Source organism: Capricornis sumatraensis, chromosome 2 (assembly GCF_032405125.1).
Source record: "Capricornis sumatraensis isolate serow.1 chromosome 2, serow.2, whole genome shotgun sequence".
Taxonomy (NCBI): Eukaryota; Metazoa; Chordata; class Mammalia; order Artiodactyla; family Bovidae; genus Capricornis; species Capricornis sumatraensis.
In genome coordinates, this window is record NC_091070.1 from 23,403,230 (window position 1) to 23,420,830 (window position 17,601).

Sequence of the window (17,601 nt, forward strand, 5' to 3'; positions counted from 1 at the left end):
ATATTTTCCCCTAAGAGTTTTATAGTTTCTGACCTTATATTTAAATCTTTAATCCATTTTTAGTTTATTTTTGTGTATGGTGTTAGAAAGTGTTTTGGTTTCATTCTTTTACATGTAGCCATCCAGTTTTCCCAGCACCACTTATTGAAGAGCCTGTCTTTTCTCCATTGTATATTCTTGCCTCCTTCGTAAAAAAAAATAATAAAGTGCCCATAGGTGTATTGAAACCAACATCTTGACCTACTTCATCGTTGGAATCAACACCAAAATCTGACACTTTTTTTAAGGACTTTAATCTTAAATGTGATATAAAGAGATGAAAACATCGGGGGAACCAGTGCAGGAACACACCTAAAATTCAACTATGAGGAAGCACTCATCATTTGTAGCACCTCATCCTGACACCTGCTAAATCACAGACCAGAAGGTAACACCATCCTTGAAGAGTGTGCTATGGAGAGATCACATAATAGGAAGCTGGAAGGCTGCTTTATGATTTGACTTTTGGTCGCAATTCATATGAAGTCATATTGCACTGGCCACCTGGTTACCCCTGCTCTGGTTACTCTTGAAAGGGACTTCTTACAAATTAGAGCAGGAGGAAGAACTATAAACTTCTCCTTCTCACTCTCTTTTCACCCAGACTTAAAAATCACAGATTCTGGAAGCTCAGCAGAGAAGTAAAATGTCTCAAATCCAAACTTTCTACCACAAACTGCCTCCACCCCTCCAAAAGGGCTTATACAGCATGGCATAGATATTTCTATTTCTGTCATGAGGAACTTGCTGCCTCCTCTAATATCCCTATCCACAAACTACCAAAATGGTTAGTTTTATCCAATAATGATTGTTCCTTTTTTTCAGTTTTCTTTTTTTTACTATGTGTGCTGTCAAAGCAAGCACTGATTGTTCCTTTTCCTTGATTTTAAAAGATGAAAAACTTATTATCTTTCTTTAAAAAAAAAGTCTACTGCTAGTATGTAATACGTATTGATTTTTCCCATATGGGTTAATCACCTACAGCAGGTACTACCGATTTTGGAGCCAAAAGATTCCTGTGAGGGATAGCCCTGTACTTTGGAGGAAGTACTTAGTACTTAGCAGCATCCCTGACCCCTATACATACAAGCCAGTAGCACTACTTGGCCCTGTGACAACCACAACATCTCCAGTCTTTGATATCTACTGAAGGGCAAAACTATCCCATTTGAGAGCCACTGTTCTCCAAGAGGTAGAGCCTTCAGGATAACAGAATGATACAACTTCAGTATGTGTGGTAATAAAAAGGATTAGAGCACAGTAACGTTTTGCTTTGTATCCTAGGCCTTTCACTCAGCTGGAGTTTAACCAGATTAACCTGTTTATCCATGGTCAGTTATTAGTACCTTTCCAGGAGCTAGAGGTGCTAGCTATCTCCTAACCCTTCTCCCAGCTGAATTCTGCGGGCATCCCAGTTGGTGCTAGTGATAAAGAATCTGCCTGACAGACAATGCAGGGGATGTAAGAGACTTGGGTTCCATCCCTGGATTGGGAAGATCCTCAGAAATAGGAAATGGCAACCCACTCCAATATTCTTGCCTGGAAAATCCCATGGATAGAAGAGCTTGGTGGGCTAGCGTCCACGGTGTCACAAAGAGTGGTACATGACTGAGGATGCACATATTCTATTCTATTAAAGCTTAATTCTGAATACCTCTGATGACTCTATTAGTCTACTAGGGCTGGTATCTGTGCACTCCTCATGAGGAAACTTTCCAGGGTGATGGGAATGTTCTGTATCTTGAGAGGGTTTGGATTACATGGATCTATGCATTTGTTGAAACTCAGTGAATACACACTTAAGATTTGTGCATTTCACTATATGTAAATTTTGCATCGAAAGAAAAAACTGTAGACAAATATTAAGTTCTAGTTTATGATATACATCTGAATTTTTTTAATTTTACTTTTTTTTTTTTTTTGGTGGCACTGGAGCTTTGTTGCTACGTGCAGGTTTTCTCTAGTTGCAGCAACTGGGGGCTACTCTTCATTGCGGTGCACAGGCTTCCTACGGTGGTGGCTTCTCTTGTGGAGCATGGGCTCAAGAGCACATGGGCTCAGTAGTTGTGGGACACGGGCTTAATTGCTCCGTGGCATGTGGGATCTTCCCAGATTAGGGATAGAACCCATGTCCCCTGCATTGATTGGCAGGCAGATTCCCATCCACTGTACCACCAGGGAAATCCCCATCTGGAGTTTTTAAATGGGAAATACGTTTACGTCTGCAATTTACTTTGAAGTGCATTAGTATAATAAGATAGATGATGGATAGAAGGAAGACATTTTATTATTTATTATTACTTTATTGTTTTATTTTTGTGAAAAAACAAGCATAATAAATTGTTAATGTACGATCTAGGTGATGGACATGTGGATGTTCACTATAAAATTCTTTAAGCTTTTATGAATGTTCACATTTGTTCACATTAAAATGTTGAAAACACACACACCTTTTGTCATGGAGACTCAACATGAAACATTTCAGAATAAAAAGTTGGAAAACATTGCCATATTTATGCTTTTTTAAAAATTGAAGTATTAGTTGAACGATTTACAATGTTGTGTTATACTTTTTTCTTTTTTCATATCTTAAAAAAGATGATAATGGTACAATATTGAGAAGTATAGAACAAAATGCAATGAGAGGAAAACAATTGCTCTACTATTTAGTGATGGGAATTTTCTTCAGCTGAAGAAGTTTTACTATCTTTAAGGTTTAATTTAAATATCATCTCTTCCCTGAAGCATTCACCTTCCCTAATCATCATCTCCTTCTTTTGTTCCCATACGTAGGACATGGAACAGCAGACTGGTTCCAAATAGGAAAAGGAGTACGTCAAGGCTGTATATTGTCACCCTGCTTATTTAACTTATATGCAGAGTACATCATGAGAAACGCTGGACTGGAAGAAACACAAGCTGGAATCAAGATTGCCGGGAGAAATATCAGTAACCTCAGATATACAGATGACACCACCCTTATGGCAGAAAGTGAAGAGGAGCTAAAAAGCCTCTTGATGAAAGTAAAAGAGGAGAGTGAAAAAGTTGGCTTAAAGCTCAATGTTCAGAAAACGAAGATTATGGCATCTGGTCCCATCACTCCATGGGAAATAGATGGAGAAACAGTAGAAACAGTGTCAGACTTTATTTTTTGGGGCTCCAAAATCACTGCAGATGGTGATTGCAACCATGAAATAAAAAGACGCTTACTCCTTGGAAGGAAAGTTATGACCAACCTAGACAGCATATTCAAAGGCAGAGACATTACTTTGCCGACTAAGGTCCATCTAATCAAGACTATGGTTTTTCCTGTGGTCATGTATGGATGTGAGAGTTGGACTGTGAAGAAGGCTGAGCGCCGAAGAATTGATGCTTTTGAACTGTGGTGTTGGAGAAGACTCTTGAGAGTCCCTTGGACTGCAAGGAGATCCAATGAGTCCATTCTGAAGGAGATCAGCCCTGGGATTTCTTTGGAAGGAATGATACTAAAGCTGAAACTCCAGTACTTTGGCCACCTCATGGGAAGAGTTGACTCATTGGAAAAGACTCTGATGCTGGGAGGGATTAGGGGCAGGAGGAGAAGGGGACGACAGAGGATGAGATGGCTCGATGGCATCACTGACTCGATGGACGTGAGTCTGAGTGAACTCCGGGAGATGGTGATGGACAGGGAGGCCTGGTGTGCTGCGATTCATGGGGTCGCAAAGAGTCGGTCATGACTGACTGACTGAACTGAACAGAACTAAAGGCTTCATCTGCCTGCAATGCATGAGACCCAGGTTCTATCCCTGGTTGGGAAGATCCCCTGGAGAAGGGAATGGTTACCCACTCCAGTATTCCTGGCTGGGAAATCCTGTGGACAGAAGAGCCTGGCAGGCTACAGTTCACGGCGTTGCAAAGAGTCAGACATGACTGAGGGACGAAAACACTTTGAAGGGAACCATAGGCTTGTAGCTTAGTTAGGCAAATTCTTGTCTCCACAACTCAAGGACAGAAACAGGGTCTTCCTTTTTCTTTTTTCCCAGCACCTAGAACCAAGATTTGCATGATGCAGACACCCAATCAATAGTGGTAACTATGACTGAATTTATAGTAATCTCTTTCTGGTTATGAAATTCTAAAATATTCTAGATTAATTCTTTGCAGCTTTGTGAACATTGTGAAGATTTTGGTTCTAATAGAAGTGAACTGTGAGTCATCTCTATAGAGAACAATTAAAAAGGGAATGCACTGGGCACTAGAGACTGAAATGCGATGGGATGCAGAAAAGAAACTAAGAGGGTTTTGCAGTTAAGTCTTGGGTAAAATTTTAAATAAAAGAGGACCCCAAAGCCCAGGCCTTAGATCTGCACTGTGAGACCTCAAGGAGGAAGAGACTCAGCTGTCCAGGCTCTCTGCCAACTTGAGTACCCACAGCCACCAGCAGAGTCACAGTCACCCAATACCAGGACAAGGAGAGATACAGAAAACAAATGCCTCCTAGACCAGAGGTCCCCAACCTTTTTGGCACCAGGGACTGGTATTGTGGAAGACAATTTTTCATGGACTGGGGTGTGTGAGGACAGGATGGTTTTGGGATGTTCAAACACATTACATTTATTGTGCACTTTATTTCTATTATTATTACATCAACTCCATCTCAGATAATCAGGCATTAGATCCTGGAGGTTGGAGATTCCTGACCTAGACTACTTAAAAATGCTTGACTATAATCTATTTGGGGTAAACCAAAACCTATAGCACAGAATATAAAGAATACTCACAGTTACTCTAGCTAACGAAATAAAACATCAGAAGTGGATGGTGACGTTGGAGGGCTTGATGTCTACTCAATTTACGGGACTCTTTTAAAGAAAAAGAACATAGTAGTATGAGACCACAGTACCTGAAAGGTTCGTAGGAAGCTGAAGGGCCTGGAGGAGGCTGGAGGAAGCTGAAGGGTGTGGAGGCGGTTGGGGGACAAATGGCTGGAGCTGGACCAACCATGCTGCTAACAGAGGAGCTCAGTGCAGCGTGCTCCTCGAGGACCCCCCAGCTGTACATGCAAGGCAGCAGCTGGGGGTGACACTAAACAAGACTGGGCATCCACATGACAGGTGGACAGACACTGGTCGGTTGCTTCCTCTGTACTGACTCACCGCGATGGCAGTGTCCTAATGGACTCCATGCAGGAAGCCCTCAAGCGATCAGATTCTTTCTCTGCCAGCAAACCCCATGTGCTAAGCCTGGCCAGGGTACCTGGACACCATATTGTTTCTACTGAGGTGCAAGGGAAAGCCTGGACCTCCCTAACTCTCAGTGCCATCATGCAAGCCTTTCGGACTTCATTAAACTTGTAACCAGAAAAAAAATAGAATACAGTACTACGAGTAAATATTAAGATCTTCCCTGGTGGCTCAGAGGGTAAAGCATCTGCCTGCAGTGCAGGAGACCCGGGTTCAATCCCTGGGTTGGGAAGATCCCCTGGAGAAGGAAGTGGCAACCCACTCCAGTACTCTTGCCTGGAAAATTCCATGGACTGAGGAAACTGGTGGGCTACAGTCCACGGGATCGCAGAGTCGGACACAATTGAATAAATATTAGGTGCAAAAGTGAAAACAAGAAGTTAGTTACAAGAAAAGAATTCAATAACATATTACAAAATTTAATCATTTTTTTAGAGTTTTTAAAATTAATTAATTTTTGGTTGTGTTGCGTGCTTGTTGCTGTGGGTGGGTTTTTTTTTAGTTGCCACCAGCACAGGCTGTTCTTCCTTGCAACTACCCCTGGTTTCTCAATGCGGTGCCTTCTCTGGATGGGGAGGACTGGGCTCTAGGCGTGGGGGCTTCAGCAGCTGTGGGCCATGGGCTTAGTTGCCCTGCAGGATGTGGAATCTTCCCAGACCAGTGATCAAACCTGAGTCCCCTGCATTGGCAGGTGGTTTCTTTGCCAGTGGACCACCAGGGTTGTCCTGGCCTCACACATATTTTGAATGAAAAACTTCAGTAAATTTCACAGAAATACCAAAGAATAATTTCACTTATAAAATATTCATCTAGATTCCTAGCAAGAACACAGTTTAAAGATGGCATACATTGTGGTTGCCAAGGGGGAGGATAGGCAGGGGAGGATTGGACTGGGAGTTTGGGATTAGCAGATACAAATGTTTTTATAGGGAATAGATAAGCAACAAGGTTCTGTTGTATAGCACAGAGAACTATATTCAATATCCTGTAACAAGCCATAATGGAAAAGAAAAAAAATAAAATTGGCATACATTCTTTCGGTCTCTTAACTATGGAGATGTAGGTCAATGTGCCCCTCCTCCCCTTGAATCTTGGTGGGCTCCACGTGACTGCTGTGTGACTTCTGTGACCAACAGACTACAGAGAAATGTGCCAGTTTCCAAGCCCAGATGAGAAGAGATTTTCTGTCTCTTCAATATCATTCCTCAAGCTCTGTAATTATGGAAGAAGTCAAACAAGCCCGCTGGAAAGACCATGGAGAGGCCCTGAGACTACGTGGAGAGGGAGAGTGGTACAGCTGAGTTCAGCTTCTTGTTATCCTTCCTGAGATTCAAGACGTGTGAGGAGAAGCCTTCTTGGACCCTCTAGATCAACACAGACATCATCTGATTTCCTCTTTGGGTAATCGCAGTCAGCTCCACATAGAGAGGCAGAATCAGGTAGCTGAACCCTGCCTGAATTTCTGACCCACAATTCGTGAACATTATAGAATAAGTGCTATTTAATCTTTATGTGTGGGTGGATTGTTACACAACTATAGGTAACTGAACTCTTGCAAGCCTATATTTGCAAATAATTTCCTTAAATAATAGGAAGGAGGCAGAGGGTGGGGAATGTAGCAGTGTGCAGGGTAGGGCCGCCCCGGAGGGCTTCTGCGCGCGGGTTTGGTTTACGTCTGATGGGAAGAGAGGGAGGGAAAGAGGGAAGGCGGGGCGATCGACTTTTTAATTCGCCTGCAAACCCCGGCGCCAGCTTTATCTGTACGGCGAGATGTCCGGAGGATCAGCTAGGAGCCTGGGCAAGGGAAGCGCGCCCCCCGGGCCCGTCCCCGAGGGCCTGATCCGTGTCTACAGCATGAGGTTCTGCCCGTATGCCCAGAGGACTCGCCTGGTCCTGACGGCCAAGGGTATCTGGCATGAAGTCATCAACATAAATCTGAAAAATAAGCCTGAGTGGTTCTTCAAGAAGAATCCCTCAGGCCTGGTGCTGGTTCTGGAAACCAGTCAGGGTCAATTGATCTGTGAATCTGCCATCACTTGTGAGTACCTGGATGAAGCATATCCAGAGAAGAAGCTGTTGCCAGGCGACCCCTATGAGAAAGCTTGCCAAAAGATGGTCTTTAAGTCCTTTTCTAAGGTACCACCTTTGATATCGAGGATTCTTAGAACACAAAATAAGGAAGACTGCTCTGGCCTAAAAGAAGAATTGCATAAAGAAATCACCAAGCTAGAGGAGGTTCTGACTGATAAAAAGACAACCTTCTTTGGTGGCAATTCTCTTTCTATGATTGATTACCTCATCTGGCCCTGGTTTGAACGGCTGGAAGCTCTGGAGTTGAATGAGCGTGTAGACCACACTCCAGCTCTTAAGCTGTGGATGGCAGCCATGAAGAAGGATCCCACAGAATCATCTCTCCTCACTGACGTGAAGACCTTTCAAGGTTTCTTCAACCTCTACTTGCAGAACAGCCCTGAGGCTTGTGACTATGGTCTCTGATGGGGACAAGAGTCAGCAATGAAGACATAGCTCATACTTTCCTTCACTAATATGAATAATACCATGGTTTTATTTTTTTAAAAAAATAGGAAGGAGCAGATAGCCTTACTAATGAAATCTTACTATCTATGCACTTATCTTTTAAATAAAAGCTTAGAAGAGAAAAAGAAAACAATACGCCCTAGATCAGTTCTGGGCTTCCAAGGCGACACGAGTGGTAAAGAACCTGCCTGCCAGTGTAGGTGACCTAAGAGAAGTGGGTTCCATCCCTGGGTCAGGAAGATCCTCTGGAGGAGGAAATGGCAACCCACTCCAGTATTCTTGCCTGAGAAATCCCATGGACAGAGGAACCTGGCTGGCTATAGTCCATAGGGCTGCAACGAGTCAGACACAACTGAAGCGACTTAGCGTGCACACATAGGTCAGTTCTACCCTTAACCCAGTTATGTCGACTTCAAACTCTGATAAAGCATGATAATAGAGCATATTAGTTAATATACATGTCTGTTAGGCAACTTCATTGCTAACCATTAATCTGTCCTGGCACCAGTCTACCCAGGAGCATGTTTTTTTCTAACAGCACCCATAAGGTTGGGTGTAGGCATAAAGAAGGGAGGTGTCATTCACTAGATTCAAGGCACACGGAGGAGAGGCCAAGACAGTCAAAGGGAGAGATCTGGCAGGTAGTTGGAAATATAGGTCTGGAGCTCAGAGAAGTCTAGGCAGGAGAAATTGTTTTATTGAGCATTACAGTTTGTTTGAAAGTAAAAGAGGAGCGTGAAAAAGTTGGCTTAAAGCTCAACATTCAGAAAACTAAGATCATGGCATCCGGTCCCATCGCTTCATGGCAAATAGATAGGGAAACAGTGGAAACAGTGGCTGACTTTATTTTTGGGGGTCTCCAAAATCACTGCATATGGTGATTGCAGCCATGAAATTAAAAGATTCTTGCTCTTTGGAAGGAAAGTTATGACCAACCTAGACAATATATTAAAAAGCAGAGACATTACTTTGTCAACAAAGGTCCATCTAGTCAAGGCTATGGTTTTTCCAGTAGTCATGTATGGATGTGAGAGTTGGACTGTGAAGAAAGCTGAGCACCAAAGAATTGATGCTTTTGAACTATGGTGTGGGAAAAGACTCTTGAGAGTCCCTTGGACTGCAAGGAGATCCAACCAGTCCATCCTAAAGGAGATCAGTCCTGGGTGTTCATTGGAAGGACTGATGTTGAAGCTGAAACTCCAATACTTTGGCCACCTGATGCGAAGAGCTGACTCATTGGAAAAGACCCTGATGCTGGGAGGGACTGAAGGCAGGAGGAGAAGGGGACGGCAGAGGATGAGATGGTTGCATGGCATCACTGACTCAATGGATGTGAGTTTGATTAAACTCCGGGAGTTGGTGATGGACAGGGAGGCCTGGCGTGCTGTGGTTCATTGGGTCTCAAAGAGTCAGACATGACTGAGCGACTGAACTGAACTGAACAATTTGTTTGGGGGGACAGCAGCATAAATCCAATTGTCTCATTCCACTTGAAACCTTTCACTGGCTTGATTTCAGGATAAAGTTGTAACTCTGGCTTGGCATACAAGTCCTTCATGATTTGACTGTTGCCTGTGTCTCTGACCTAATCTGCCATCCCTCACCTGTACCCTCCCCTTCTTTGATCTAGACTCCTTCATGCTCTTAGAATACTGTGCGCTCGGTCACCACGTGCCCTCAAACCCATGCCTCGTCCACCCCATCTACTGGCCAGCTTGGTCCAGCTGCCCCTCTTCCTGGCCTCTTGACTATGCCTTTCCTTCATTAGTTGGAGTTTGGTTTGCCTGCCCTAGGGGTGCTCCACTCCTGTGCCCTCAGATGCCCTGTGCTATTTGTACAACAGCCCTTTATCACGCTGCATCCTCACTGACACTTTTCTGGCTGTTGAAAGAACAAGCATACCACACGGCACACAGGGTTGCTGAGTGAACATTCTCAAACATAAACCCATTGGTATTCTCCCTGAGCCAAGCCCACAACCCTCTCCCCTCCACAATTCTCACTGGAATTCCCTTTTCATGAATAATAAACACCCTCACATCTTCAGCCTTTGTATCTCTGCTGAGCTTACTTGCTCAATTGTGTCTGACTCTTTGTGACCCCATGGACTGTAGTCTGCCAGGTTCCTCTGTCCATGGGGATTCTCCAGGCAAGAATACTGAAGTGGGTTGCCATGCCCTCCTCCAGGGGATCTTCACAACCCAGGGATCAAACCCAGGCTTCCCGCTTTGCAGGAGGATTCTTTACCAGCTCAGCCACCAGGGAAGCCTAAGAATACTGAAGTGGGTGACCTATCCCTTCTCCAGGGGAACTTCCCCACCCAGGAATCGAACCAGGGTCTCCTGCATTGCAGGCAGATTCTTTACCAACTGTGCTACCAGGGAAGCCCTTGTATCTCTGATGTACCCCCAATTCCAGGCCTCAATTGAAAACTGGCTTTGTCCTGTGAACACCTCTTTGCCTGCAGTTTCTGAAGTAGAGGCTGTTGCTCCTTCCACTCTCCACATGCCTCAGCTCCCTGGGGCCAGGGTATCACTGTCTTCTCCACACTCCACTCCCACTTTCAGACATTTCCTCCACCCTGACATGAGGCGCCTGCCCCTTTTTTGGCTCATGTGACTCCTCCTCTCTGACCCTGTCCTGGATTCACTTCCCTCCATGTCTCTTCTTTCACAGATGACTTTGGTGCCCGGTTCTCAGCCTTCTCATCCTAATACTACCATCATCCAGGTGACTTCATTATCTTCATAGATGAGCCAGCAACTCCCTGGACCCTCGGAGCCTTGACCTCCTCTTCACCAGAAACCCTCTCCTCTACCTCATTCCTGTCCCTCAGTCTGTCAGCACCTGGAACCATCCACCTCTGAAGTTCTACATTCAGGTTCCCCCTCTCAGCACCTCCTACTCGTCTAGGTCTCGTGGCACGAATCTCAACAGTTATTTAACCCCAGGAAGACCTCCAGATCACTATAAACACCTGCTGTCATCACTTCCGTTCTTATCCAACTGAGATTTCATATCTACCACTTCAATCATCCTCTTGCCAATATCCTCAGCCCCTGACAGTCTTTCTGTGCTGAGCCTGAAAACCCCAACTCTGGATGAACCCATGCTTTGGTCCTCTTCGTGCAGCTGCTAGAGAAAAATCACATCACGTTGCATGATGATACCATTATAAGTGCAGAGCCACCCATGTCACCCAAGGCTTCCAAAGAAACTGTCAGTCTTTTTTTTTATTTCCCTAATTGCCAACAACCTCATCTCCACAAAGATTGTTTCACACCTTTACTATCCCTCTTAACTTCTTGTCTCGATTTTAGCGTGTATCCTGACCTCTTAACACACACACACACACACACACACACACACACACACACACACACACACACACACACACACATACATAGGGACCATCAGAAGAAATAGTCTTCAATATTCTGCTACCAAGTCTAGAAGTCTATTTGAATTCACGCTCATTGTAGTTTCATTTCCTCCTAAAATGAATTTCTCCCTAGCCCACTGTCTCCTGCTTTCTCGGGGATCTTATTCTATCATTTATCTCCTATCTTCTCTTGCTCTTTTCTCTGTGCTCTTTAAAAATACTCCTACCAGGGAATTCCCTGGGGGCCCAGTGGTTAGGACCCTGTGCTCTCACTACTGAGGGCCCAGGTTTCATGGGGGAACTAATCTTACAAACCACACAGGGTAGCCAAAAATAAACAAATAAATAAAAATGCTCCTACTATCCCACCTCCTCTTCCTTATACTAAATTCTTTCTCTTTCCCAGTTTGAAAAGTTGGCTATACTTTCTAACTTTCTGCTCACCCCACAGCCACCTCCAATCAGGCTCCCCCCCCCCCGCTTCTCTGAAGCTGTTCTCCCCAAAGTCGCCAATGACTGACACAACCCTGAATCTAGTGGGCAAGTCTCAACTCTTATGCTGCCTGACTTCTCAGTAGTATAGCATACTTGATCACTACCTACTTCTATTGTTCACGGTTTTTTTGAGGTATAATTTATATGCACATGTTAAAAGTATATAGTTTGATGAGTTTTGGCATAAACATATGCTTATCACACAGTCTATCACCACCATCAAGACAATGAACACATCCATCACTTCCCAAAGTTCCCTTATTCCCCTTGGTAAAACCTTCCATCCCTCTTCTCTTTCTCCCCTCTGCCCCCTTTGCCAGGAAGCCACTGGTCTGCTTTCTGTCATCACAATCTATAATCTACAGTTTTGCTTTTTCTAGAATTTTATATAAATGGAATCATTTTGGTCTGGCTTCTTTTCCTCAACATAGTTACTTAGAGATTCATTCAGGCTGTTGAGTGCATTGAGAAATCTATTCTTTATTATTGTTGAGTAATATTCACTGTGTGGATATATTACAATGTTGATGGATATTTGGATTGTTTCCTATCTTTTTATTATAACACAGAAAGGTTCTGTGATCATTCACATGCAAGTCTTTGTAGGAATAAACTTCCATTTATCTTGGGAGACAACCTAAGAACCATATGATAGATGTATGTTTAACTTCCATTTAACTTTCTGAGAAATTAAAAAACTGTTTTCCAAGTAGTCATACCATTTTGCATTTTCAAAAGATGTGTATGAGGGTTCTAGTTGCACTACATTTTCATCAATACTTGACATGGTCAGTCTTTATTATTTTAGCCATTATTGTAAGTATATAGTGGCATTTTATTGTGGTTTTAATTTGTATTTCTCTAAGGAGTAATGATTTGAGCATTTAAAGAATGTACTCATTTACATCTATATATTTTTTTGTTGGAGTATCTAATCAAATCACTTGACCATTTGAAAAACTGGGTTGCTTTCTTAATCTTGAGTTTGAGGAGTTTTTAAAATATATATTCTGACTACAAGTCCTTTATCAGACATGTGATATGTAAATATTTTCTCCCAGTCTTTATTTTTCAAAGAACAGAAGTTAACAATTTTGACAAAGTCTGACTTATCAATTTGTTAGTCTATGGATTATGCTTTTGGTATTGTACCCATTTCTTTAAATGTCTTTATAATGCATTCTATTACATTACATCCACTGGATTCCCTCTGGTGTTTGCGAGTGCGCTCAGTCTTGTCTGACTCTTGCGACTCCATGGACTGTAGCCTTCCAGACTCCTCTACCCATGGCATTATCCCCGCAAGAATACTGGAGTGGATTGACATTTCCTCCTCCAGAGGATCTTCCTGACCCAGGGATCAAACCCTCGGCTCCTGTGGCTCCTGTATTGACATATGGATTCTTTACCACTGAGCCACCAGGGAAACCCCTATTTCTGGTGTCAGTTATCAATTTATTGCCTCTCAGATCCAATTCATCTTCTTTGCCTACTCTGTGAGAGTGAAAATAGGCCCTTTACATGTCCTCTTCTCTGGCATGTGCCAGGATGTTAAGCTTTATCAATAGATGGCACTGGAGAGACACTAAGGAAGGAAAGGGGGTTGGTGCCCTAGCTCTGTAGACTTCTGTAGCATGCTTGGCTCCTGCAGTGCCAGACTCCTGTGATCCACACAGCTTCTCCAGTGTCTGGCTCCATCATCATTCAGTTGCTCACAGCCTCACCAACCTTCCCGTCAGGTGGTTTTGTAGCAGAGTGCCTCCAGTGAGACATCTCTCTGTGGGACAGCTTACCCCAGCACAGTGGATTTCCATCAAATTCCACTAATGCAGCAGAAAGTGACTTCTTTGCCGTTCAGTGTGCTATACGCTCTAACAAGGTCTGGGCTCTAGTCTGGAAGTGGAAGGGGTCTTTCCCTTGGGAGTTCTCTGCCCCAGGTAGAAGCTATTATATGTTGTATTGTGTTGTATTGTTTATATTATACCTGCTGTTAAAGCACAAACCAGAATGAAGATTGCTGGGAGAAATATCAATAACCTCAGATACACAGATGACATCACCCTATGGTAGAAAGCTAAGAGGAACTAAAGAGCTTTCTTGATGAAAGTGAAAGAGAGTGAACAAGCTAGCTTAAAACTCAACAGTCAAAAAACAAAGAACTTGGCATCAGGTCCCATCACTTCATGACAAATAGATGGGGGAAATAATGGAAACAGTGAGAGATTTTATTTTCTTGGGCTCCAAAATCTGCAGATGGTGACTGCAGCCATTAAATTAAAAGACGCTTGCTGCTTGGAAGAAAAGCTATGACAAACCTAGACAGCGTATTAAAAAGCAGAGATATTACTTGCCAACAAAGGTCCATCTAGGGAAAGCTATGGTTTTCCAATAGTCATGTGTGGATGTGAGAGTTGGACCACAAAGAAGGCTGAATGTCAAAGAATTGATGCTTCTGAGCTGTGGTGTTGGAGAAGACTCAAGAGGCCGTTCGACTGTAAGGAGATGAAATCAGTCAATCCTAAAGGAAATCAGTCCTGAATATTAACTGGAAGGACTGATGCTGAAGCTGAAGCTCCATTACTTTGGCCGCCTGATGTGAAGAGCTGACTCACTGGAAAAGACCCTGATGCTGGGGAAGATTGAAGGCAAGAGGAGAAGGGGATGACAGAGGGTGAGATGGTTAGCTGGCATCATCAACTCAAGGGACATGAGTTTGTGCAAGCTCTGGGAGATGGTAAAGGACAGGGAAGCCTGGTGTGCTGCAGTCCATGGGGTCACAAAGAGTAAGAAACCTGACTGAGTGACTGAACAATGACAACCTGCTATTACAAGTTTAAATATTGGTCATATTTTTTAGCTGTTCTTTTCATCTTCTTTAGAGTTCTCTTTGCTCCTTACTAATCCATGGGTTGGCAAACTGTCCCACAGGCCAAATACAGCCCACTGCCTGTTTGCGTAAATAAAGTTTTATTGGAACACAGTCATGCCCATTCATTTACATATTGCCTACAACGGTTTTCATGCTACAGTAGCAGAGTTGAGTAGCTACAGAAGAGATGGCCCCCAAAGCTTAAAATATTTTTCTTTGCAATAAAAGTTTAACCACCCCTGTACAAGTCAGTTCATTATTCCAGGCCCTGATTATGTTTAGTAGTACTTCATATTAAACGTTCCCTGTTCAGATTTACTGTGTGACTTTCCTAATCTGCTCAGACCCAATCTAACATATCTCCAGCCTCTCTGTCCCCCTTTCACAGACCACTTCCAGGCTTAGCTGTCCTATAATGTGAGTGCTCCTCCTCTCCACTTTCTCTAACTTCCTTACCAAATGACTTATCTGCTTGCCTATCTTCAGTCACCAGGTCTGTGGAATCAACTAAAGAAACCTTGGTTTTTAATCTAGGTTCTATGAATGAAACTGCATGTAAATTTTGTGTGGATGCACAAATGTGCATATGTATAAGTTCTCCAGCCTCATCTTTTGGCACAGTGGCTCAGTAGTAAAGAGCACAGACCCTGGATACAACCTGCTAAAGTCTGAAGTCCAGCGCTGACACTATGGCCTGGGTTAACATATTTAACCTTGCTGTTGTTTCAGTTTTCATGTCTATAAAAGAGGGAAAATCATAGTATTAATACCTACCTCAGAGAGTTGTTATGAGAGGCAAAGTAGTTAATAGATATAGAGCTCTTCCCTGGTGGCTCAGACGGTAAAGAATCCACCTGCAATGCAAGAGATCCAGGTTGGATCCCTGGGTCGGGAAGATTCCCTGGAGAAGCCTGGATTTTTCCCTGGAGAATTCCATGGACAGAGAAGCCCAGCAGACTACAGTCCACGGGGTCGTAAAGAGTTGGACACCGCTGAAGCAACTTAGCACACATGGCCCATAATAAGCACTGTATAAGCATTGGGTCTTATCGCCGTTTCTGGCACTGCTCCTAGCCTCTGTGGCCTAAATAGACCAATGTTTTCCTTTGTTCTAGTGGCCCATTTCAACTTTGTGTGCTCACTCAAGTCCTCTGCTTAGAGAATTCTTGCCTATATGTTGCTTGCCCACTAACTTCTGACCTTCTTCAGGCTTCAACTCAAAGGGGTTAAGTTGTTTCCTCAAAGAAGTCTTCCTGATTTCCAGATCAGAAGTGGTTTCCTGCTATAACCTCCCAAAACTTTATTTCCCCTGGTAACCCTCACCACAATTTATTCATAGTAATCACTGGTTGCAGAGGTAATTTCTCCCTGGCTCCTTCCTGGACCTCAGCACAGTGCTTAATACATTGCAGGAATACCATAAAGTGAAAGTGTTAGTTGCTCAGCCATGTCCAATTCTTTGTGACCCCATGGACTGTAGCCTGCCATGCTCCTCTGTCCATGGAATTCTCCAGGCAAGAATACTGGAGTTGGTTGCCATTTCCTCTTCCAAAGGATCTTCCCAACTCAGGGATCGAACCAGGGTCTCTTGCATTGCAGGTGGATTCTTTTATTGTCTGAGCCACCAGGGAAGCCGAGGAATACCATAAACATTTGTCAAACAAATGGGTGAATGTATAAAGAACAAAACATGGGACAAATGTTGTTTCTGTTGTTAGGTCTTTAGTGAGTGAGTGAAGTCGTTCAGTCGTGTCTGACTCTTTGCGACCCCATGGACAGTAGCCAACCAGGCTCCCCCGTCCATGGGATTTTCCAGGCAAGAATAGTGGAGTGGGTTGCCATTTCCTTCTCCAGGGGACCTTCCCGACCCAGGGATCAAACCCAGGTCTCCCGCACTGTAGGCAGACGCTTTACCGTCTGAGCCACCAGGAAAGTCTTTAAGTTGTGTCCAATTCTTTTGCAACCCCATGGACTGTAGCCCATCAGACTCCTCTGTCCATGGAATTCTTCAGGCAAGAATACTGGAGTGGGTTGCCATTTCCTTCTCCAGGGGTTCTTCCTGACCCAGGGATTGAACCTGCTTCTCCTGAATTGGCAGGCGGGTTCTTTACCATTGACTCACCAGGGAGGCTGATTCAAATATTAGATAACCCAATAATTAGCGTGTGACAAAATATGATGACTATTAGATAATCAAATTTGTATTGTGTGAAGGAAATACTCTCTTTGCCAAGTGCTGTAAAATACACTGGCTTAAACTGAGCCTGGAACATGTGTCTTTCAATCAAATGGAAATGAATTGTCCAGAAGGACCAGAATGCATTACTCAGTGCAGCCAGGAATCACAGACAGATGATGACTTAAAACATTTCCCATCTGAAAACATTCATTCTCTGGAAATAAGAAAGTCCTCAGACAGCAGAGCTAAAAGGACTGACTGATCAGGGAACCTGCTTGTTCCCAGAGAATTTCCACAGCTTTATGCAAGACAGGATTAAATACTTTCCCAAGCAGGCAAAACCAACTGTGCTAATCTGAGAAATCCACTGCTACCCTGGGAGTTAAAATAACTAACCCCAGTCTTCAAGAGAACTACATTCTATCTTCAGTTAACACTCAAACACCAGGAAAATTATACTATTTCATGATATGTTTTTATTTCATTATAATTCAAAAGACACGAAGTGATTCTCCTGTAATGTCTTCAGGGACGGATTGCTTCTGCTCCTTTGGGTGAAGGAATCCCTAAAGAATTTCTACCCCACCTCCTACCCCCATCCAACTGTCAGACTCCAACCGCTCCTCTCCCGTGTAATCAGCCTTATTAGAACATTTTCCTGACGCCAGTATTTGACCTCTAGAAGAAACATGCGGTAACTGACTAACCATAATTAGGGAAAGCAGTGAACCAGGGTCTGGACTTGGGCACCAGCGTAGAGAGGACTGGGGAGATTTCACGGTGGCCAGAGGGACCATGGGAGAGCTGGTTGGATGATCCCAAAGGTCCTAGATCTAGCCGGTTGGGGAGTCCTTGCGTATCTGGGGCAAGATTC

At 43.7% G+C, this 17,601-nt stretch overlaps 1 protein-coding gene across 2 annotated transcripts; it reads left to right on the top strand.

Annotated features, from left to right (window-relative positions):
- The first annotated feature begins 7,034 nt into the window (after window positions 1–7,034).
- LOC138074120 (glutathione S-transferase omega-1-like) lies at window positions 7,035–7,760 on the top strand. 2 transcript variants are annotated; one of them, XM_068966160.1, is made up of 2 exons: window positions 7,035–7,400; window positions 7,500–7,760. In XM_068966160.1, exons 1-2 carry the CDS (start codon window positions 7,035–7,037, stop codon window positions 7,758–7,760), a joined length of 627 nt encoding a protein of 208 aa, XP_068822261.1. The 2 variants fall into 2 exon arrangements, with proteins under 2 accessions (XP_068822261.1, XP_068822260.1); XM_068966159.1 differs by having other exon boundaries at window positions 7,035–7,760.
- Window positions 7,761–17,601: the final 9,841 nt, after the last annotated feature.